The 23,555-nt window shown below is 41.4% G+C and overlaps 1 protein-coding gene across 1 annotated transcript in view; it reads right to left on the bottom strand.

Annotated features, from left to right (window-relative positions):
- TSPAN5 (tetraspanin 5) overlaps positions 1-23,555 on the bottom strand; it is an 85,265-nt gene that overhangs the window by 14,092 nt on the left and 47,618 nt on the right. The window contains exon 2 of the mRNA XM_062575007.1: positions 7,197-7,247. Within this exon, the coding sequence (XP_062430991.1) occupies positions 7,197-7,247 (51 nt within the window). The remainder of the gene's footprint in view (positions 1-7,196; positions 7,248-23,555) is intronic.

The raw sequence follows: 23,555 nt of genomic DNA, 5'->3' as shown, positions 1-23,555 counted from the left end.
TTAAGAACATGCCTTTTCCCAATTTACTTGGTATGTATCTGAGTATTGACAGGCTCTTACCACCCTGGTGTTGTCACGTGCTGACCAGTCACCCAGCAAGAGTCACTCACTTAATTTCTGGTCTATATAATAATATATAGTATATCTTGCCAGCATAAAGTACATACTGTGTAATTCTAGCTTGTGCTCTCTGCATATGAACCTCAAGTTACCACTATTCTGCACAGAGACATTTCAGGATATACAATCGTCAGGGAGGCTTTGGCAATAAAACAGCAGCTAGCAGCAGGAATGGCAAACACCAATAATGCTCCGCAGCTACAGCTATTCTGCACAGAGCTATTCTGTTAGAAGACTGCTGCTTACTGCTGAAATATGGTCCAGTTATCTTCCAGCCTTGTCTTTTTCTGGACACTTGCAAATAAGCTATCTGCAGAGAAGCAGCAGTGTAAAGCAGCAGCGCAGTATTCTAAAGCAAAGTATATTTTGCTTCAAGCAGCATGGCAATTGCTGAGATATATTCTTTCATGTTATACTGCTAAAAAAGAACTAAGTATACAGTCCTATAGGCACATACTTTTCCTATCCAGCATGGGTTTCTAAAACGCCTGCTACTATGGTATTCAGGCATTTTTTTCAGTTGTAGTGGCTCATTTCTGGGAAAAGTTTGGCAGAGATGTACAAAGGCCTTGTAATGGCCCATTCTGCCTTCATCCCGTCTTCAGCCAAAAGTGAAGGGAGTGTTTCTGGGATCAGGAATCTCCCATTCTAACATTGCCTCTTCCAGTAGCATGCTCTGCATCTTCAGACCTAGCAGCCAGTCACATAAGAGATGGTGACTATTTGCCAACTGATCTGTTACAGGAGCACAAAACCTAAGTGAGCATCTGTAAATCCTTTAAAGTTGTGCTTTCTACAAATGCAAAGTTACATTTCTGGGGTACATGTGCATCCTTGCCCAGTAGTTCAAGCACACACATAATCTTTATTCAGCAGTAAACACTTTGTTTCAACGGGGCTACATACTCTAACACGTTTCTTCTCATAATGGCATCAGTCCAGGACTCTGCTGTAGTCCCACAAGGAGAGCTAGTAGGGCATGTTCCCTGGCCAGTCTCCAGCTCATCTGCTTGCTCTGTTTCCCCACCCTCCATTGCCTGCAGTATGTTCAAGCACCCAGGTTATTATTTAAACTTTCCATCCACCCCAAGTCAACGTTTGTCTGGGGCAATGAAGGAACAAACGCATCATCCATAACTGAACTAAAATCAATAATTAAGTAAATTAAGTAAGGAAGAAAGTCCCTTTACTTTTGAAACATGATTGATTTCAATCACAGGGCACGATGAGGTATGCGTACAAAGAGGGCAGGCTGACCTCATATTCCTACCCCACCCCAAGTTCAGGAAAGGAGGTCATGTGAAACAGTAAGACTCACTCTTTCTCCAACAAATGGGTGGGGGCAGAGGCATTGGCAGTGCCTCCCGCCACATCAAGCGCAGGAGATCACTGAGCCAGAACTGCAATCTCCTCATTACAGTACGAGAGCAGAGGCAGGGAAGGGAGGAAGATGGGTCAAAACAGAAGCCCAAAACCAGTGAGGGATGTTGTCATGCCATTTTGTCCAGTGGCCAACACCTTCCAGACTACAAAGCTGTACTTCATGCACAGCTCAAGACAGCAAGGCAAAGGAAAAACACAGGTCTTTGAAAGCAGTTATTTGAGAAGGCTCCTCCTGACATTATCGCTGCATAATTGATTGCCTTGAGCCCATCAGTAAAGAATAAGGAAACAACAGCTATTTAGAAAAGCAAGAAAGGGGCACCCCTCATCCTCTTTCCATCCTGTGCTATCTAAGACCAGCAGGACAACCTGTAGTGTTTTCCAAAGGCAGCTCTCTGAACTCCAGCTCCCATCTTTGGTACAGCATTTCAGCTTAGACTCAGGGAGTCCTTTTGAAGGGAATCTCCTAGTCATCCCCAGAAGCTATATTCTGGTTATATATTCAGGCCAGGGACTTCAGCACCATTTCCTCTCCTACTGGTTCACACTACTTGCCTTTAGCAGACAAAGTCTTTGCACACTGGCACCAGAAACTTACTTTAATTTCTCCAGAGTGCATGGATGGACATCCATGTCCAACATGGACATCTTGGTTGCAGCAGCACCTCAGTGTTGATGCACTTATGAGGCAGGAACCCGATCAATCTGTGTAAGGAGGCCAAAGGGAGTCACAAGTTGGTTAGCACACTAGAGAGATCTCTGGCACAGGCAGATTGTAGTTGTGGGCAGTAAAGTCACTGCTACACTCAAGCCTCAGAAATTCCCCTGTGCTATTGTGCCTACGAAATCAGTCGTCCCGAGGCTGCAGCCCTGGGACAACTGACTTCATTGGCACAATGGCATACTATAAGGCAAGAGAGCAGGGCTTCAGAGGAAAATACAGCACAGCAGCAATTCTGAAAAGACAGCCACATAACAAAATTTCAAGGTATCTGAAGGGATCTTGTGAAAACCACTGTGGTAGCTCCCACAGGGATGCAGGTTAAAACAGAGCTCAACTTGCCATTCCGCATGGCAACAACATCCCAAACAGCCACTAAAAAGTAAAAGAAGAAACTAACACCAGCAGAGTAAGAGAAAACAGAGGAAAATGCAGAAAAAATACACACCAAGAAAACCCTATGATATGAAACACCCTTGGGATGGTCAGAAAAGAGTCAACAGTAGATCTTCTGAAACACATTATTTCTTTGCAGACAGAACTAACCCTTCAAAAGTCTCATCCACAGGACTAGGAATCACTGGCTTACAGGAATATGAGGGAGAGAGAAGATATAAAACAATTTCCAGTTGCACTATTTTGAAACAGCAAAATGTCTCTCTACTTTCATAGTCAGAATTCCTGCAGTTTCCCCATGCTGCGCATCTGAACAAGTGTGAGGGTCAGAATAATACTCACTGGAACACACCAAATTAATCCTATTCCAAAATTTTGTCTCTGCAAAACAGAAACTAGGTGGATGTTTACAAAACTTGCTTCCTTGATTTTTGTTGGCTTTGCATTTCTCACAGCAAGCAACAATAGTGGCAGCATTTTATTTTCCAAGTATTTTGTAAAGGAGAAGAACTAGTCTAGCTTCCCTGTCATGGGAAAGCACAGTTCAATAGGTAAACAACTGGCATAAATATAGACAAGCTATAATTACATTTTTGTATTTTTCATGATTAACGATTACTAGGTGTTGGAACACTGGTAACATGATTTAAAGACCTGTTTAGACAATGTGTCTTTATGCACCAAAATTTAAAATTAGTGTAATTGGCAGTATTTATACTGCACTTGCTCTTCCCCAGTCCTGTAATATCCACATGCAGAGTGCAGGGCAGAAGCTAGAGACCATGCTCTGAGCATCCTTTGGCTTGGAGGGACCCCCACGACAGGCAAAGTACTCTCTTGCTAGTAATTATTTTTTTTAAAAGAACTATGCTATAGAAATGCATGCGCAACCATCATGGAGTGGCAACAGCATTGCTCCCTCTTGATATTTGCCATTGACTGAGACAGTAAAAGTAGTATGAATTCTTTCCTGGGGAAAAGAAATGATAGTTTTAACTTCAGGGCAAGGGCAGAGAAACCTTATAAATGAATTAAGTCTAAACAACAGATTTTGCACAGATCTGCAGAAGTTTTTCCCATCTACCTCTATCCTTACCACCTCCTACTTAAAACAACCTTTTCCTTTTAAAGGCCCCCTCTCCCTGGACAGTCTCTTACGGTCTCAGAAGACAAAATGGCAATTCATCACTTGCTTTCCCTACGCTTGCATGTAAATCTGCTGCAGCTAGTGAGAAACAGTAAGCTTGCAAGCTCCAAGCACCCACTGGAGTCACACCACAAACACTCCTCGTGAGCCCCAAGACCTCATTATCTAATATATGTAACTAAGGAAGAAAGTAGGCATTTGGAGTAAATTTAGTTTATTTTTTTTTAGAAGTCATTAAAGAATTTGCTTGAAGTTGAGAAAGCCAGTAAAATACGGTTACCATAATGCTTTTTTGCCCTCACCACTCGAAGGTAGCATTAGCTGCTGGGGCTTAGTCCAGCCTCTTTCCACGTCACCGATGCTCATCGCCAGCACTCGGAACAATCAGCTGCTTGTTGATCAGGTTTTCTATACTACAAGCCCAAGTATAGTGTGCCAGAAAACCCAGTGGGATTGTGAGCTGTGCAGTACGCCCACGTAAACACAGTTTTGTTCATCCTCTGAGCATAGACCCCGTCCCAGCTCTGTTTCAGGTTCCCAGCGGAGAATGCTAATTCCCCAGGTTTTGTTTGGGCCTGGCTGCCAGCTGCCCGACCGGCTGTATTGACTCACTGACAAATGAGCTCTTTTGCCCACCCCATCCCCAAAGCTATACATGAGGTCACGAGACTGCACAGTGAGCTTGTTTCTTTAAAACAATGTTTAAAAAATGACAGTTCAAACTTAATGGGGGGAGGGGGGAGGGATAAGCCTGCCAAGCTCAAAAGTCTACCCCAAACAGTTAGTCACCAGCAGCAAATGGGACTCCTGTAAAATGTGGACAACTTCAGTGTATCTTGCATTTTTTTTATTTGGTCTCACACACTATCTATCTTAAAAAGATGCTGTGCAGCAGCAAAAGTATATACAAGCTGATAGCTGGGGTATAACACAACACAGCTGGATAAAAAGCCAAATGTGATTCAAAAGGGAAGTGAACTTAAATCCTCCCTACCCCCAGATACGTTCACAGTAGAGAGCTCTTTCTGATAACCCATTCCTGCACAAAACTCACCAAAGTACATTTGTATGTTATACAGTGGCACTACAAGGTCCTCTTGTAGTGAGTGGTCCTCTAGGTGACCCTGCTGAGCAGGGAGGTTGGACTAGATGATCTCCACACGTCCCTTCCAACCTTACTGATTCTATGACTACAAGTTCAGCTTTGATAAAGATTTAGTTCACTGGGACAGCAGCAGTCCTAAGGCGCCCTGCTGCAACACAGCACAATGCCCAAGACACCCGCAGGCTTAACCGAGGAGGAGTCTGGCTAGAGAAGCGCTTTTCAGCTAAGTTGCAGCCCTGGAGCCTTGGGCTTCCGTGGCACGGCCCTCGCCACCAACCCCAGCTGCAGCGAGCCCCGTGCTGCCCATGTGGGCTGTGCGCCAGCTGCGCCCTTTCCCCAGCACCTGGTCACAGAGCATCTGGGGCTCGCTCCTGCTGACTGCCTCTTCTTGCCATTGCAAGACAAAAGCGCCCCCCCCCACACACACAAAAAAGGACAAAATAATAATAATAATAATAAAAACTCTGCACTCCTGTACTTCACAGCTCAGCTGTTTCTGTGTTGAATCGGGGCCGATACACCCACAGAATAAGCAGTCCACACTAAGTGCCACAGGACACAAAAGTTACAACAGTTAGAAAAGTTAGGGAATGATGCTTATTTTCAGAGAAGGACCTGCACTTTAAAATAGTAAACAGCATTTTATTTATTTCCATATAAAAGCCTACTACACACAGAGCTTGAGCGAATGCAGGCAAAACCATGTGACATTTTCTCCCACTTGCAGGATCTGATTAAAAATGGTTCAAGATGGCATGATAACAAATGCCCAGATCTCAAGTAAAAATGTGAGCTTTGGCTTCTGGCTACTAACAGTTATGAACTGAATACATTTCTCATAAGAAAGGCTGAATCCCCTTTCAGATAGAGAAAATATATTAAATATATTAAAACCTAACAAATCATCATTTTGTCAGAACACCCTTTGGCTATAAGGACTAGTCTATTTTAAACTTCAAACTAAACTACAGCTGTCTTCCTTTTATCAACTCATTCAGTCTAAGGAATTATTTGTGCTACCTATTAAGACAATACAAAATTGTTATAAACCCTTTCTGGGAAGCAACACTGAAATAGAGCAAGTAATTTTGGGGGCTTCAGCAAAAGCCCTGCAAGTACACTCAGAGAACTGATACGTTTTTATGTTTTTGTTGATTAAAAAGCCTAAACACACAGGACCTCCTTCCAAGGCTATTCAAACCAACCTGAGTATCATATGGCCTGAACGTATACAAAAAACATGCATCTGTATGTGTGTATATATATGTATACACACACAAGCAATTAATATCCTATCACTAGCACTAAGAATTACTATTTGCGGTTATCCATATTCAACAGTCACAGGACAAAACACTGAGTTTAAGTTAATAACTTACTTCTGAAACACAAAAATTTGTCCTGAATTTAAGTGGCAACAGTCCAATGCTTCCAGTGCTTTACTCTGTTCTGCTACAAGCACCAGTTACTATGCCTGAACCAAACATAATATCATTTTGGAACTTGCATAGGGTTTTCCACTAAAATGGAAAGAAACCCTCACCAGGTTTGTTATTCTCATTTTTTTAAACAAATAACAACAAAGGAAACCCTGTCTTTCATTTTAGCTGTTGCCTTTTAGTAAGCCAAGCTTTTTATCCAGTAGCCCAATACATACTGACTTGTTTTGTATATTACAGCTTCATATTTTACCTTCTTCCCAACTTCTGCAGCAAGTAAACTGAAAATTAGGCTCTGGTTCACAGAGGTTTTCCCTTCCCCTCCTTTTCTTGCCATTTCCAAGTTGATTTCAGTCTCCTAACAGAGACTGTTTCAGTGGTCTATTTTATTTCCATAAGAAAAATAATAGCTATTTTGCCAGTCTCAGATCTGTTTTTTTTTTTTTTTTTTTTTTTTCCTTTCTTTTTTTTGGGGGGGAGGGGAGGGGGGGAGGGTGGTTAGGGGTCGTTGTATTTTAAGAGAAACAACAACAACTACCATGTTATGTTCAGACAAGCCAGCCAGAGCAGCCACTCTCAGGAAGAGGCCTGCAGGACGTGGAGGCTCCCTCCCGATTCCCAGGACACGTGCAGCGGAGCCGTACGCCAGTACTGCTTGGGGCAAGCCATCTAGTGCCGGCTCTGCGGTCTGAGCGTGCACGGACGGAAATGGCTGCTTTATGTGCAAGTGTCAGCCACAATTTCTTGCCAAAGTATTTTTGGGCAAAATGCCAAGCATATTCCTCGAGGTAGGCCAAGTCAAGGCTTTATTTGACAGTGAAACTCGAATTTGTTTCAGTAGAAAGTGTGTGGGGAGAGGGAGACTTTAGCGCAATATTCACTTACCTTTTCATTCCATGCCCACAATCCAATCCCAAGAAATGCTATGCCAAGGAACTGAAATAAGAAAGAAAAAGTAGTGAGTACGAATTATGAATGCAAATACCTTTTTTTTTTTTTTTTTGCATATGCCTTTCTACTGGATAATTATGTTTTTCAGGAGTTTGTGGGCTTACTGAGAGCTTGGCAATATGTACGTATTTGTTCATTTCACAATTCGACCATTAGAAACAGGGGACTTTTTCAAACTTGCACAGCTCAAACAGGGATGTTCCACATACAAATACATTAAATTTTGCCATTTTTCTGGCAGTTACTCTGTGCAGGCAGTAGACAACCTCACTCATTATTTTGCCATGGTACTATCCACCACTTTGCACCTCTCTCCTGGGCCACCCACTAAGAAAAACTGGTTAAAGTACTAAATTCACATTTACCACCAGTTTTGGCAATGTGGTCCATATGAATCAAGAAAGCTGTTTAAACATCACACAACCTAGGAGAAAAATCTACTTTAAAAGAATCAGTAAGAAATTTAAAAAACACTAAAGCCAACATTTCATAACTTTGTTACTGAATGTTTCTGTACTTCATAACAGAAGTTATGGTCTCCAGAGCTTTCTTTCTCCTCCAAGTTGACTTTAAGACAAGCATCAAACTCAAAGACAATGTCTCACCATCGTGATGGAAAGCAGAACAGTCTCTAGAACTTGTTACACCCATTTTCTCTATTCCAGGCAAAACCTCAAGTGCATTATTCCCCCCACGTTATTCCCACACAAAGCCCAAAAGAGCAGGCTAAGCACCTCCTCTCCCAACACTGAAGTACCAATCATACCCAAGGTTTAGAAACCCATACATGTTTTTCAGTATCTCTATCCTACTTCAATAATGCTCTCTCTTCTTGAATATTGTGGAAAGCTCCTCAAAAAAAGCAAAAAAAAAAAAAAAAAAAAAAAAAAACACACACACACACACACAAAACACCAGGCTAAGCATTTAAGGACAGCAGATACTGTGGCCATTTCCAGAGAGCTCCATAAAGCAAAAAGAAGGGAAAAGTACGCAGCATGAGCCAGAGTACATCTCTAAAGGTCCAGCTGTCCATCTTTCATTCCTTTTTTTTTTTTTTTTTTTTTCCCTCTCTCTTAAGGGAGGCTAAAGTACTGGCTAAAAAGCAAACCACACATACTCTAATTTGAAGGCACCAAACAGAATATTGCTTCAATATCAGACTCTGGTTTTCCTTGTGGTTTCCCCACAACGCAGTGCACAGATTCACATTAGCACATAGCACATTTTCTTTTAAGACCTGTGTAAGCAGTTAAGTATCCTAATTATTTTTCTTTTGCAAAAGAGGCCAGAAGTGTTTTTGTACAGTGAGGTGGGAGGAAGAAGAAATGACAGCTTCAAAAGTTTTCTCAGAAATGATTTCAACAGCTTCAAAGCAGGATTCCTACTTCCTTTTACATACATAACCAGCAATTTTAGCTTCACACCACAAGTAGTTCTATAAATCGTAGCTCAACAATAAAAAGGAATATACAGTCCTTCACTAGGTTAAAAAAAATCATGTTATCAAATATTTTGCACACAAATTTCATACAATCACAGTCATCAGCCAGTGCCCTCTGCTGATACCCAAATGTTGACAGGTTTTTGTTTTTCTAAACCATCTTCAGTTAAGGACACAATATTGCAGGCCTTACAGACACACGACGCCAATGGGGAAAAAAGATCCAACAGGAATTGTGCATGTAGAAATACAGGTTAAAATAACTACACATAGCTAGCTTAAAGACACATGCTTGTGCTTGCATTGCATTCTATAAAAATTCTACACACAAAAGGAAAAACACAGTATCATACGTGCTTCCAGAAGGGGCACAGACAGACCCTAGGTCACCTGGCTGTATACAATAAATACAAGCATCTTAAAACACCCACAATATCCACCCCCATCACTACCTCTCATTCACGCATGAAACAAAAATGCAGTGTGGAGTCTCTTGCAATACATATATCCTCCGGAAAAACAGATAGGTGGGTTTTTCCCCCAGGAATGCCTCAGATTAAAATAACTAAGTTACTAATAGTGCATTTTTAGACACATTCTTTCCATTTTAACCAGAAGGAAAATGCTTTATACATTAAATCTTAAAGTCTTGTCTGGTTTAAAGACTGGTCCAAGTGCCCTTGAATCCAATTAAAAAGAAAAATCACCAAAATAGATGTGTAACACACAAAGCGTGAAGACACCTACACCACAACTATATTATTACTGCTTTCTCAGTATCCATTTGGAGGCTGACTCTGAACACTGAGCCAGAAACTAAAGCCCATCCGATGGCCAGCCCTAACACATGCATGCTGAAATGCTTCAGCACAAATCCCAGGCTCTTCATGGAAAGGTCAGGCTGTTAGACAAAGCCCTGAAGGAGCTAAGTCCCCCACAGAAAGCAGATAAGCAGCATCTCCAACACAGGTGCCCAAAACACACCACTTCAACCCCCATGCTAGCTGCTCATGCAAAACAGATTGCAACCGTAGAAAAGGGAACCGTCATCAACGCCTAAAACACGACTGTCCAAAAAGGGCCAAACACGTCCCCAGCAATGAAACATTAGTCTTCAAAACACCAGCCCTGGACATCACTTCCTCCCCAGCACCACCATCAGCTACTCACCTCTGCATCTGTATACAGGACACTGGTTTAGCAGCCTGCTGTTTAAAACCTTACTGAAAGCTCAAGTGACAGCAGAGAGAGCGCGAAAGCAAAGAACGCACCCACCTCCGTCCCACACCGCCTGCCTCACCGTGGCTACTCCCTCCTCATGCCCCGTGGCCTCTTGCGGCCCAGGTAGGCCGATTAGCTTCCTCACCCCTCGCCGCAGTACCCCAAAGCTCCCCGCTACCCCTCGTATCCCTGCCATTTCCTCCCACAAGTGCGTGATTCCAGCTGAGCAAAGGACGGCATGTACTGCCCAGCCAGCTCATCCAGAAGCTTATCTGTGCTAACTGGGAATGAAAACTTCCATTTCTGATTTGAAGAGCCACGACTGCAAATTTAAACCATATCACAAGCCCACTTTCTTCAAAGGGAATCATCACAAGCTTGGCTGTATTAAAAGAAATAAAGCCTAGATGGAGACCCAGAGCTCCTAGTCAAGAAAGTCTGTGTTTCAACAGCTTTAACTGTCTATAAATTATGAGAGATGGATTTGAAAAGTCTCCTGTGATGCACCAAGTAAGCCAAAAAAAAGGTCATCTTAACTGTATCAAGACCTTTTTTACAGCTTGCCAGAGAAGTGTGTGACTATCTGAAACTTTATCTCAAGTTGTACAAGTTTCCAAGTCACCTTCAATAACAGGCTCTCCCCCTTTCTTACACAGCCAAGGGTAGCAAAAACCCAAAAAATAAAAAACAAAAAAACAAAAAATCACCACACCACCACAAAGGTGAGGAGAAAAAAAAACTATATGATTATAAAAATCTACGTTATGTTTGGAAATGGCAAAATGGTATTTTTTTTATTTATAGAGAGGTACAAGACATGCTTTTATGAATAGCTTAATACAGTTTTCAACAGAATGAACACGGAAAACTATAATGAAAGTTTGAGCCTGCGTACATATATAACTTACAGCCCTGTACATCAGCTGCAAGTCTAGTCCAAATCCATTTGCTTTATTAAACGTAATCAAGTCGAGCAGCCTGACCATTCACCAGAAGTTGATGCTTCATAATAGTAAGATACAACCTCACTGGGTGCACGAGATGAGTTACAGTCGACCCTAAGGTCTTCAAGCCAGATTGAGCTCATCTCAATTTATAGATTGAGAAGTGAGACTGTAGTACACTAAGCTGAAGCATCTAAAACACTAGGATTGTCAAGCTTCTAGAAAGGCTATTAAAAAAAAGAGTAGCAAGCTCTATTTTTGTTCTGAGAGTTAAAAAAAAAAAAAAAAAATATCAGTTCTCTGCCTTCTCCATGCCCCAAAATGGAAAACTATCCTGTTGTCTTCCAAGCCACTGAATGAAACAAACAAGGGACACGACCTGCTTAGAAGAAAAGAATCAGGATGGAATCATGATCTTTGCCACAGGACACTGTGGAAGTTTAATGGTGTTCAGAAAACGGATTAGATTAAGGGAGGATCTATAGCTATTGAACAGTGATTTTGATTCATATTCTAGCTCAGGAAGCTTTTAAACCACTGATTCGTGGGAGAAAATAGCCAGGAAGAGGTCACTCAACGCTCTGTTCATTGAACTTCTCTTTCCCAACACAAACTCTACATGTGTTATTTGAGACAAAAATACTGAGCTAGGTAGACCACTAGCCTAACCCCCTACAGTCACACTTGGCCTTACTTGCCTAAGCACAGCCTGCTACAAGGCTGAAGCACATAGGAATGCAAGCAAATAATTCCTACTGACAGGAGAGAGATGCTCACTAGGAAACACATACTTCTCACCAGGATTAACTCTGGAATTTGCTGGCAATTATGAAAAACTTTTGTGGGGCCTAAAAAAAAGTAGAAAGCACTTTGCCGAAATCTCACTGCAGTTCTGCTGCTAGAGCCAAAAGCAAAACAGCATGCATACCCTGCAATCTTGCAATCCTGAGGTTGGCTTCAAGTCCAGTTCTGCTTCTGTGTAACCAGAAAGAAAACTCTTCACATCCTAAGCACATGGGGAGAGAAGATGCAACACATTTTCTCAATTAAGTCTCAATAATTTCATTTAAATCCATTAAATTATTCCAATGAGTAGTAAAAAGATGGAAGTTCACCTCATTATCTACAAAACACATCAGAAGAAAACAGGCTCCATTCTCCACAGATCTCATAAGACAGTTTAATCTTACTATGGTTGGTCACTTGTCTTTTTTTTTTTTTTTTAAGCAGGGTGCAGAAGAATATTTGAACATTTCTCCAGAGTACTACAGCAGCACAAAGAACTTGCATAATAGTACTTCTTCAAACATAGGTTTTCTGCCCATAAACAAGTACATATTCAAATTTTTCTTCCATAGAGATCATATTTAAGAATAGAATGTGTAGCAATACTTTAGTTGTGCCTTCCTTGTAATGTTTACATGCAGTTTTCAGCAGTAGATTGATCAAGAAGTGTTTCAAACCACACATATCCTATTCCCAGTCTTGCTTGCAACATGGAAAAAGATTCTTTGTTGCTAGGGATACATGATTATACAGAATAGCATTTCACTTGAAAGGTGCTGGGGCAAATAGTAAAGCAAATATTAGATATAATTTGAGAGGCAGGTAAGTTTCACTGTAGAGTTATCAGATGTTACTTCACATATTGTATTTTTCAATTCAGCTGAAATTAAGTAACTTGACACCAGTTTTCAGTCAAAAGCATGACAGCTGCAGGCAAGCAGCAGAAGGTTGGTTAACCTACTAGGTGCACAACCCAGCATACGTCCATGTGTGAATACATTAAAGGGTTATGTGAGAAGGAACGATAGTGCAGCCACTTAATTTTCACCTTCACTGCAGCTGTATGAACACTGCACCAGAAACATGCCAAAATCATGAAAGTTCAGGAAAATAGGGCACTGCTTTTTTTTTTTGGGGGGGGGGCGGGGTGGGGAGGAAGGGGTGTTGAGCCTTGTATATATAGTGTGCAAGTTCCCCATCTGCCTTTACTTTGGGCTGCTGCAAGAATTCTACCTGATCTTCAGCAAAGAGACTATCAGGATTACTGTAGTAGGTTTAGCATTTCTTCCTTGGCAATATCCTGCAGGTTTATTCACAGAATAAGATTTCCTTCTGTGTAACTCAAACCAGCATAGAGGGAGTGAGGAAAGTATAGTATTTCACTGAAAAACACCACAGGGATCAAGACAGTACAAAGAGTAATATTTCACATCCTGACACACAGTCAGGAAAACACAGGACTTCTGAGCTTTGTACATATATAAAACAGCACTGACAAGCTCCTAACTGACTAAAACCCCAACAATTTCTTCTCCTAAGCAGCTTCTCCACAGCCATCTGTGCTCAGATTCGCCTATAGATATTTAAAAGGCTGAGTACTGACCACTTTCTTTAAAGTATTTTATACCAAATCAGACTTTTTGCTGATCAAACCAGGGCAAACAAGGAGGTTAACACTTGAGTCAGAGTATCAAGTTTCTTCAGACAGTCCTGGCAGAGAAACGATACCAAAAATGAAAATTAAAAGATGACACACAGCTGCTTTCTTCCCTTTGCGCCACTGCAGTGGACCTGGCTTTAAGCACGGCCATTAACTTTCTTTCCAACAAAAACAAGCAGGGCGCCCTGCGAGATGCCAGCTCTGCTGCCTCCGTCCCAGCCCCGCAGCACTCACCTGCCGCAGCGCCGCAGGGGAGGAAGGGGGCAGAGTGCACCCTGTTGGAGCACCACCACTGCTCGAAGCACACACACGTATTTATGCTAATAGAATGCTTATAATACATGTTCCTAAAGCCCGTTACTTTGCCTTTGAGCCATTACCAGCAGAAAAACTCCATGTAGTACAATTAGTGAACAAAGATGCCACATAGTTTTGGTTTAGAGTCAGATATAGACTGAATGTAGGTTAAAAGATCTCAAATTTGTTCTCATTTTGTAATTTTCAAATATACTAAGATGTGCTCTGCAGATAACAGTCTCTGTAATACCAGTGCCCTCCCAATACAAAATGTACATGGGCAGAAGAAAAAAAATCCCAGTTTTCACACATTCGTTGCTCAGTTGACTCAGATATAACTGATTTTACAGCCATCCAAGAGAAGGCAATGAGCAGATCTGTCAATTCTAATTTGCAGGGCTCTTAGCTTGATGCATTCAAATAAAGTACAACCCCAAATTCCAATCTAAGTGCTGTTAGCGTACCTTTCAGTTTCGCTAGCATGAGTTTTTCTGTTCAGTTTTAAGGCAAGAGAATACACTTTTTTCAAACGCACAGTCAGTTGTCATTAGTTTTCTTATTGCCTTCTCCTTTCTATTTAATTACAAAACCAAGACATCTGCTTTCTGTTAGAGCTGCTCTGTGTATTCGTTTTATTGCTTTCTGGTGGTGCAACTGTAAGTACTGCCAGTCAGCTTAGAGCAAGAGTCTCTAAAGGCTGAAGTCCCTCTCCTCTTGTCCACAGAATTTGATATATTAGAAAATGGAAAAAGGAGGATGAACTAGGTCCAATTTCCCTGCTCCAACTTTTGAGTAACAACTCCCCTCAAACCTAGATAAAGTTTAACTCTTTCCAAGTTCACAATATTAGACTCTCTAAAACCAGGTCCCACTGTCTAAGAAAGAGATTTTAAATGGATTTTTAACTTTTTTTTTTTTAAGGACATTACCTATACATTCTGTAAAACTGACTAATTAAAGCTTGCTGGATTTTCTGTGAGAGCTAGCTAGTACTCTAAAGCTAGTACTTCGCTCCTTCCCCTCCCTGCCCCCGTCACCCCAATACAAAAATCAAGAGCCTTTAAGGTAAATACACTGCCACTCGGAAGTCATATTTCTGAAAAAAATAGAAATTTAACATCCCTGTTTGTCGTCACTTTGGTATACCCATATCACACAGACCTCTTTCCCTTCTCACACACTCTTTACATTCCCCAAAGGCCTGTGTTTCACTGCCCTCTTGATTTCTGCCCCTCTGGAGCCCAGGGGTTCGCACTGTGGGCAGACTGCGAAATGCTGCTCTGTGGGCCCCTTCCCCGGCTTCACTCCTGAGCTAGCCTAAGTGCTCGGCGTCCTCCACTCTTCCTCTCCAGCCTTGTCATCTCACCAGTACCACCTCCCCCCTGGCTCAGGCCCCTCTGCTGCAGCTTCTCTGACTGAAGTCAGCTTCTATTTTTAAACCATCCCAAAATTATGTAAGCGGTGTTCTAGCGATGTACAAAACCAGCTCTGGTGGCTATGGCCTTAAAACATAACTTTGTGCAAAGTGGGAAATAAGAATGAGAAAATTTGAAAAAAAATCTGCATCCCGTACCACTCTGCTAATCTTTTCTCTTTGCACTGGCCAAACACTGAAGACAGTAAGCCAAAACTGTAACTTCCCATTCTGGCGTGCAAGAAAAAGCACGAAGGCAAAGAAAGGACGGTCTGCTTCATGTAGGCTTGGAACTGAAGTATCTGGAAGCAGTATTGTGAACGGGTGACTTTCCAGGCCTGCCTGGAAAGAGGCAGAGGGCTGACAGGTTCCTAGCCCAGGGGCAGCAGAACATCCTTGGGCTGCTCCTTCTGCTGCTGCGCCAGCCGACCTAATTCCATCCTGCCCTGCCTGGGCTGCAGGCCACTTTGGTACAACCCCACCGTAATGCTTACTGATGCTCCTTTTTTCTGGAAGTTCAAATGTTTGAAACAAGAGCAAAAAACCCTGAATCCATGATAAACAGACCATACACAAAATCCTCAACATTAATGCATATTTGCACAAGTTTCATCTCAATTGCAGGCAGAAAAGTTTTAACATCTAATTCAGGTATCTGATAAGGCAAACAGACTGAGGTTGGGTGTTGCTGTGCTCAGAGCCCTGATTACTAACACAAAGCAAACGTGTGAGGAGAGAGAGTCAAGAAGAGCCTGAAGCAGTCTGGCTTGCAAGGCACACTAAGTGAACAACTCCAGTTTTACAAATAAACTTAGGTCAAACTGTTTAATCTTGCTCATCTTGTATTGAAAAATAGCTAGCACAGAAAACAGAGCAACGGTGAACTAACCAACGTGCCAGCTCTTGCAGAAACTCTCCTAGCAAAGTCTACAACTTCTTACCTGAACCTAATGCTCCTTCCTAGATTTTGTTCAGATCCGCCTTAGTAAGACGCTCAAAGCTCTTTACAAAGACGCTGGTGTCACATATGAAGAAATTAAGGCATGAAAGGTAAAAAGTGATTCACTGCAATTTAATAGTGTGCCAGAAGCCAAGCACAGGCACCCAAAATCCTATGCCTATTGCGTTGCCTATTCATTGATCACATCTCTGCCCAGGTCAAATCCAACTCAGAACAGTAAATTCTCATGCCAAATACACACATATATGACATATGTGAATATATGCACACATATATGACATATGTGAATATATGAAATAAACTTCTGATATTGGCTTGAGTGGATGTTGGGGTGGGGGGAAGACAGGAAAGAGAAGGGGGTGCTAGAGGGGTGTTAGATTTAAGATTTGTTTGACCACCTAGTTACTGTTCACTATACAAAGATGAGGCCAAAAGTATACAGAGACTAGTGCTAGTTTGTCAACCCAAACAAAAGCATAGCTACAGAACTCATCATTGTGTACGTGAGCATGCATGTACATCTATCTGTTTAAGAGAAACAGGGGCAGGGAGAACTGATTTGACAGTTATCATAAAATTACTGTCTGATATCAACACACAACCACAATCAGCAATCCAGATACACAAAGTTCAGTTCTGTTTTACCACGGTCAAATTACACGAGCCATACTCAAATACTGAACTAAGTTATTCACTGTTCTGCACCATGTAGTCCTTGCAACAGAGAGAAACATCCTATTGGTAACGTTTCTAGCCTGTCAACCTCAACTTTTCCTGTGTACTACACTAACTGCACAGAACTAAAAAGTTCAGATTAAATATTAACTCTAGTTCTGTGGACCATTTACTGCAGTTTTCACAGGCCCCAGATGGTCCACGGACCAGAGCTTCAGAAAACTCTGTTCCAGAAAATACGACAATTCAATCTGCATCTTCGTGTATCACTTCTCACTAAACCTTGAAGTTACTTTATGCGCCCCTAGTGTACACTGCACAAGGTTATGCAACAAATTAAGCCAAATTTTTACTTTGTGACAACATTAAGCAATGCTTTATTAGCTATTTTTATACTACAAGGTATCTTTCTAATTGCAAGATTTACAGAAGCAGCCACCAATTTGTCATTTCTGCAATAGCATTACTTGCCAGGGGACAAAGCAAAAAAAAATTATTTCTTTTCAAACAGAAGCAACGTGGTACAAAAAGGAGACAAACAGCCACAACAGTTCACCTGACAATTTATTTCCAGGCAAGAGTTCTGCAGTTTGACAGTGAATAAAAGCAGCTATAAAACAGCTGCTTGTCTAAAAGAAGCAGACTGCTGACCCTTCGTCTCGTCTCTAGATACCATCGGAAGCACCTCAATTATTTGTCATTCTGAACAGAGGATCCAGGGCTTCACTAAACATGCAGGCAAAAACGTTCCTTGCTTCCATAAAGGTGCCCCTTCAAATCAAAAGTGCTTGATGTGATGTGGCAGACTGGGGAAGTTTCACTGCTGACACCTTTGCCGGACTTGCAAGGCTATCACTACCTTTAATTTGAGATTAAACTTGTTTTAAGAATAAGAGGAACAGAAATGTAATATGGTAAGATTTCTAGTCCACTATGATGGAGTCTAATTTCTTTATATAATTCCAGCTTGACAACAGTATGAACAATATCACCTAGGTCACGTAAAAGCTTTGTACGTTAAATGTAAACGTTGTTCCTAATTTATTTTCCCTCTGAACTACATCTTTTCAGTAAATTAATTCCTGATGAAGGTGTTCACCGTACACCTTTGCCTACCGTTACATTTTTTTTTTTTTTGGCTTGCACGAGTGCTAATAGTTAATCCCCTCCTGCTGACACATATCACTAAAACAAGCATTAGAAAATCTCTTTGAGGGATGCGGAAACGTAGCTGTAGTAGCTACAGATGGCTCACTAAGAGAAAGGCTATAAAAAGGAATTGCCGCTGCCTTACTAAGAACCTTCTGCTGCATCGCCGTGCTCTTGCGGTCAGCCAGTGACCAAGGAGGCATCCTCGTATTGCAAAGAGGACTTGCAAGAGTGTGCGCATGCCAACCAGACAGAAACCTCATTTTCTCCTGTATCTATAAAAGCAAAGCTGCTGCTTGTAACACATTTTATTTGCAGATAGCCATTAGTAAGGAGAACAGTACCACAAGATTATTTTCTAAGGCAGGCTTGGAAACACCAGAACAATCTTAAAGTCATTGTATCATGCTTTAGTTTACAAACAGGACCCCACAAAGAAAAATAAAATGCACAGAAAATTGGATTAGATTTTACTTTCTGCAGTCACCCATCATTCTAGCTTAGGACCAGAGTGCAATGCCTCCTTATGTAGGAAAAGTATTTTCTTACTTCCTGCTCAGCCCCAGAGGGCTTTCAAGGTGCAAAGTATATGAGCAGGATAAAGCAGTCATTTAATAGTAGAAATATGAATTCTGGGTAAGTTTCTGCACCCAGCTGGATGTTGTTATAAAAGAGGAGAAGAGAAAGCCCTTTGTTTTTACTACTAGATGTCAGCACTAGAACCATTTTAAACAATTTTAGCTGTTTCTCATGGAAGAGGCATCCTACACAATCTCAAAACAGGAAACACTGCAATCTGCAGACTCTCAACACGAGTCTTCTGGGCAGCAACTGGCTCGATCAGCTCAAGATAACGTGACTATGGAGAACCGTCTTTACGAATCCCGCAGGATCTTGTTGGAATATTGTTGCTCTGGGCGTGTTACACAAGAGCACCAACTTAGAGCACAAAACCTGAATACCGCAGATGTGTCAGACAAGAAACTCCATGCCCCAGACAACCTTTGAAAGTGGCCTTCTTACTGCTAATACTAAAATAAAGGGTACAAAGAGATCAAGTAAAGCATGTTCTAACCAACCTGTGAGGAAAGGCATATGACATTTTCTCCTCAACTCTGCTCAAACATTTAATCTCCTTAAGGAACGACTACAAATTCCTGGTAACAGGTTAATTTAATCATGTATTTGTAAGGCAAAGGTGGCATGCTTCAGACCAACTAGACATATCCAACCCTAGCTAAAAATACCAACGCTGAGAAGGTACCCTGGTAGAGACAAAGTTAAAGCTTGAGCTCAAGCATAAAGGAGAATATATGCAGCAGCAAACTGTTAAACCAACAACCAACTGTTAAGCCAACCTCCTGGCTTGCACTGCAGTTTGAATCCAAGCTGGCATGCCTAGCACTTCATGGAAAAACAGCCTATTATCTGAAACACATTACTGAAGTTTTACCTAAGGGCAAGGAGGTTAGAGTTACTTTCCAGCAACTAACCAGGACAAACATACAGGCAACAGGAGAGGAGACAACTTGAGGTAGCAACTTTCTTTCCCAGACAAGAATCTGGGAAGGAAACTGTTCAACTTCTCCAGCTTTCAGCCCTGCTTTTGTTTGAGAGCAAGCGTATTTGGAAGCCACTTCCAACTGCTCAAGTAGTAAATGTTGAGGGAGGGAGGGAGGGAGGGAGGGAGAGCAGTCTCAAACATCTTTTCCTGTTCCTAAATAATCCATCTACCGACCTCTTCCTGAAAAAAAAATTGAGCCACCTGTATGACTAATGCATTCCAGAAAAATCTGCTTGCCTTCTTCCTGTGCAAGCATTGTTTCCTTTTCAAAGGGGATCAGACTGGAAAATTTCTCTGTTAATCTGTGCTGTACCTCATCCACTACAAGGATGTAAGAAACTTTCCAGAGAATCATTATCTCCTTTAATCGTGCTTTCATATCTTTAGATATTTCTTCATTTGAACTGAAATACCAGGAAACAGGAAGAAACTTGAAATTTGGTCGCCCCCTGCATATATACATCACAATTAATCCCGTGTTGGGCTACATAATGAACAAATAGGAGAAAGAGGGTCTTCAGGTTTACACAGTTGCACCACCTGTCACCATAACTGTGACGCTCCCTCCAAGAACTCTGCACCAATAGTTCGTGTCCTTTCTCTCACATAGTAAAGAAAAGAGACCATAATCAGAGCAGTAGAAGAGCTGAACACATGGGACATCTAGATGGAATGGAATTTAACAATCCAAACACAGTATCACATACTTCAGAAGCAAGAAAATATCTGCTTTAAGTCAAAAATGTATTCACTGGAAACAACAGAAAATAGCCTTGGATTTATATGCATCAGTTTGAACCACCAAGGTGACTGGATATGGGAAAGTCAAAATAAGATTTTTAGGACATTTTAGTAAAACATTCTCAGGAGTAATGTAATATTTTCTCTAAGTTTCCTGCAATCTCATTCCTCTATACAGATCCACAATGGTCAGCATCAGTAACAGTGTTCAGTACAGCTGCAAACCTACTAAATGACTATCCTCTTCTAGATGTCACATCAACGCTGGCATTTCTGCATATGGACCCACAGTACTTTTTCAGCATTGCTGGTCCTGTTAGTAAGGCCTGAAGGTTCATTGACTACACTTTGGCCTAAACAATGCGAGAGAGAAGACATCCCAGTGAGTATGCGCTTAGATACAAGTGTGTCAACAGGACTGTGCAAGGTCTTGTATCCCTTCAGGTCCCCCTCCCCCCCAAAAAAGGGGAGGGGGCAACACATCTTCAACAGCTCATCGTGCAATTGTTATACTTGAGTCCTACTTATTCCTCTAGATGTTGGATTCTTGGAATTAACAATTCTTCTCTGATTTAGTTAAAACAAAGATTTTTCATTCTGATCATACCCAACCTGGACCTGATCAGTCCAATACTGGTAGATCATCTGCTTTGTTTCATAAGAACAGCAGGTGAAGAGTTTTCTAGCATTAGGCCATAATTGCTTTGCCACAAAAGCAAAGTCACTCTTACAGCCACTCAATTTCAGCCTTCACTTGAACAGCTGTTGTGTTCAACATACACACACAAAAGCACAGTGCACTGTGTTTCTAGCTTCAGATGGGGTTTCTCAGCGCATGTCATTTAGACACATCCCATAAAAATCACAATTAATTCCATGACATTTGGTACAGCGCTGCTCCCTGTTCATACAGAAAGCATGAAAGGAGCCCAGTGTAATGCAACTTCGCATTCTTGGCAGTAACATGTTCTTCTGGCTGCACTCGTATGACCTCGGCTTGATTTCTGTCACAGCTAAATGGGCAGAGAACAAACTACTACAGGGTGGTGTGCAGTTCCTCTATCTCAATGCCTGAAATCAGGCAATTATACTCTACAGCCATCACCCTCAGGGCCATTAAAAATACAGAACAGGGAACAGCATGTGTGAGGAATGAGATACCACCAATAGTTTTCAGGTAACACAGGAATTTGCACTACTGTCTCTTCTCCCAGTCAGAGCAGAAGGAAAGAGTAGAAGTGATACGTACCAAATGAAGGAAAGGGGTTGTCTCACTGGCCAGCCCTACAGTCAATATATACGATGTTTATACAAGAATGAAGGACAACAGCTCTATCACAACGCTTCCACGCTGCCAGTTTAGTCTATCACCGACTCGTTCAGCACTCCTACTCAACTCTCCTACACAAGTGCTGACAAGTTGCGTATCTCCAGGGAGGCGCAGCACAACCTACAAGCCCCATTTCATAAAATTAGCCCCTGCACTCTCAGCCACCATAACCATTCTCTGCACAAACAAAGAGCTTATGATCAGACACGAGGCCATGTGGAGGCTGGAGCTGTGAAAGCTGCAACAGAAGGAGAAAACCCACACGCTACAATATTTCCAGTGACTAAGAGAGACCTTGGTTTTGGCTGCTGGTTAAGCCAACTGTCTGTTCCCTTAAGATGCCCTGTGTCAATTATCAGTCTAGAGGTATACAGTAAAATAGAACTAGTGGAAATGTTTGAAGAAAAAAGTATATTAAAAATGTTGGTGAATGTGAGTGAAAAAATTGGAATCATAGAAGTTATCTATCTAGGTAGAACTCATACAATCAGGACATACAAATACACTGAACTCTGGTGCAATTTTCTAAATTCTCCCTTTTGACTTCAACGGCAGCCGAGAGCTACTTAAAGCTTTTGAAAATTCTCCCAATAATTGCTGTTAACTTGCACAGTACCAGACTTAAAAGAATCATTAACACAACTATAGGTAAGCAGAGAAGCAGAAAGAAAAATATGACGGTAAGTAAGGTTCTTCTTTATTTAGAAACTATCCATTTGTGTCACAGAATCAGTAAGACAAAAATAGCGATATTGCATTTGAAGACACATTGCTGCATCTTTTCTTTAAAAAGACTTAAGTAAAATTTTGTCAGAACACTTACGAGTCTTACCAGATCTTCCGCTTTGTCACAATAATCTGTGAGCAATCCTTTTTGCAACCAAAATGGTTTCCATCTCAAAATAGCTACCTATATTTTTCCATTCTCTCACAGAATGCATCAGCTCAATATGTTTCTTACTAGTTAGCTCCTTGCAAAATTAACATATCTTACAAATCTTCTTTTCAGGGGTGCTGGGAGAGAGCCAGACTATATCATGTTTCCTTTCATCTCATCAGTTCAAGAACTTTCTTAATTCTCAGCTCCTATTAAATATGAAGTAACTTGATCCAGTTTGAGTCAAAGAATATACTCAAATCTGCTTGTTAAATAAAATCTATCTCATTCTCAGCACAACTTAACAGATCAACTTGAGACACTGGCACAGCTTGCCCAGAGAGGTTGTGGAATCTCCTTCTCTGGAGATATTTAAGGCCTGCCTGGATACAACTCTGTCTAACATGCTCCAGGTGACCCTGCCTGAGCACGGGTGGGTTGGACTAGATGACCTCCAGAGGTCCCTTCCAACCTTACCCATTCTGTGATATGTTGCTGAGAAGTATTGAGCTGACTCTGCTTTGCAGGACTAGTTTATACCTGAACTGAGACGCTGGTGCCCTTCCTTCTTCTGCCTTATGAGTCAACCACCACCATTGGAGCAAAACCAGAAGACCCTAAGCTCCTAGATGGCTTCCTCCATACACTACAACAAACAGCATAGAGAAAAAGTGACTTTCGGCTATTTCACTGTATTGCTATGCAGCCTGTGTGTAAATTAAGGCAAAAACAACACTGGAAGTTTATGACAAAACAGGAGGACAGTTATTCTGTAGGTCAATGTCAACTGACAGAAGTAATACAATTAAGAGCTCAGCTTAAGCTCTGAGATATACTTTCCACTTAATTCACTCTTCCAAATCCTGTCACCAAGGACTTTCTGGGTGTTCAGCCATTCTATCATTCCAGAGATGCACAGGAAATACAATAATATGGATAAAATCATGCATGTTTACTTACATGTGTGTATATATACACACTTATATATAGATATGCACACACAAGTATCTTTGTAGTGTGTAATTTGGAAAAAAACTTCTTCTCCCCAGCACACACTGCCTTATAAGTTAATATTAGCAAATCCAAAAACAACTTGACCACATTTTTTTTTTAAAAAAAAAAAAAAGAATAAAGCATTTTCATATTAATAAGAATATTTGGCTGGCTATGAAAAGACAAAATACAATCAGAAACTATTAACAAAGACACTTCCTGCACCTCAGGCTTTTT

This window comes from Rhea pennata, chromosome 4 (assembly GCF_028389875.1).
Source record: "Rhea pennata isolate bPtePen1 chromosome 4, bPtePen1.pri, whole genome shotgun sequence".
In the NCBI taxonomy this organism is placed as follows: domain Eukaryota; kingdom Metazoa; phylum Chordata; class Aves; order Rheiformes; family Rheidae; genus Rhea; species Rhea pennata.
Note: the sequence above shows the minus strand (reverse complement) of the source record. Positions and strands in the feature narration are given on the sequence as shown.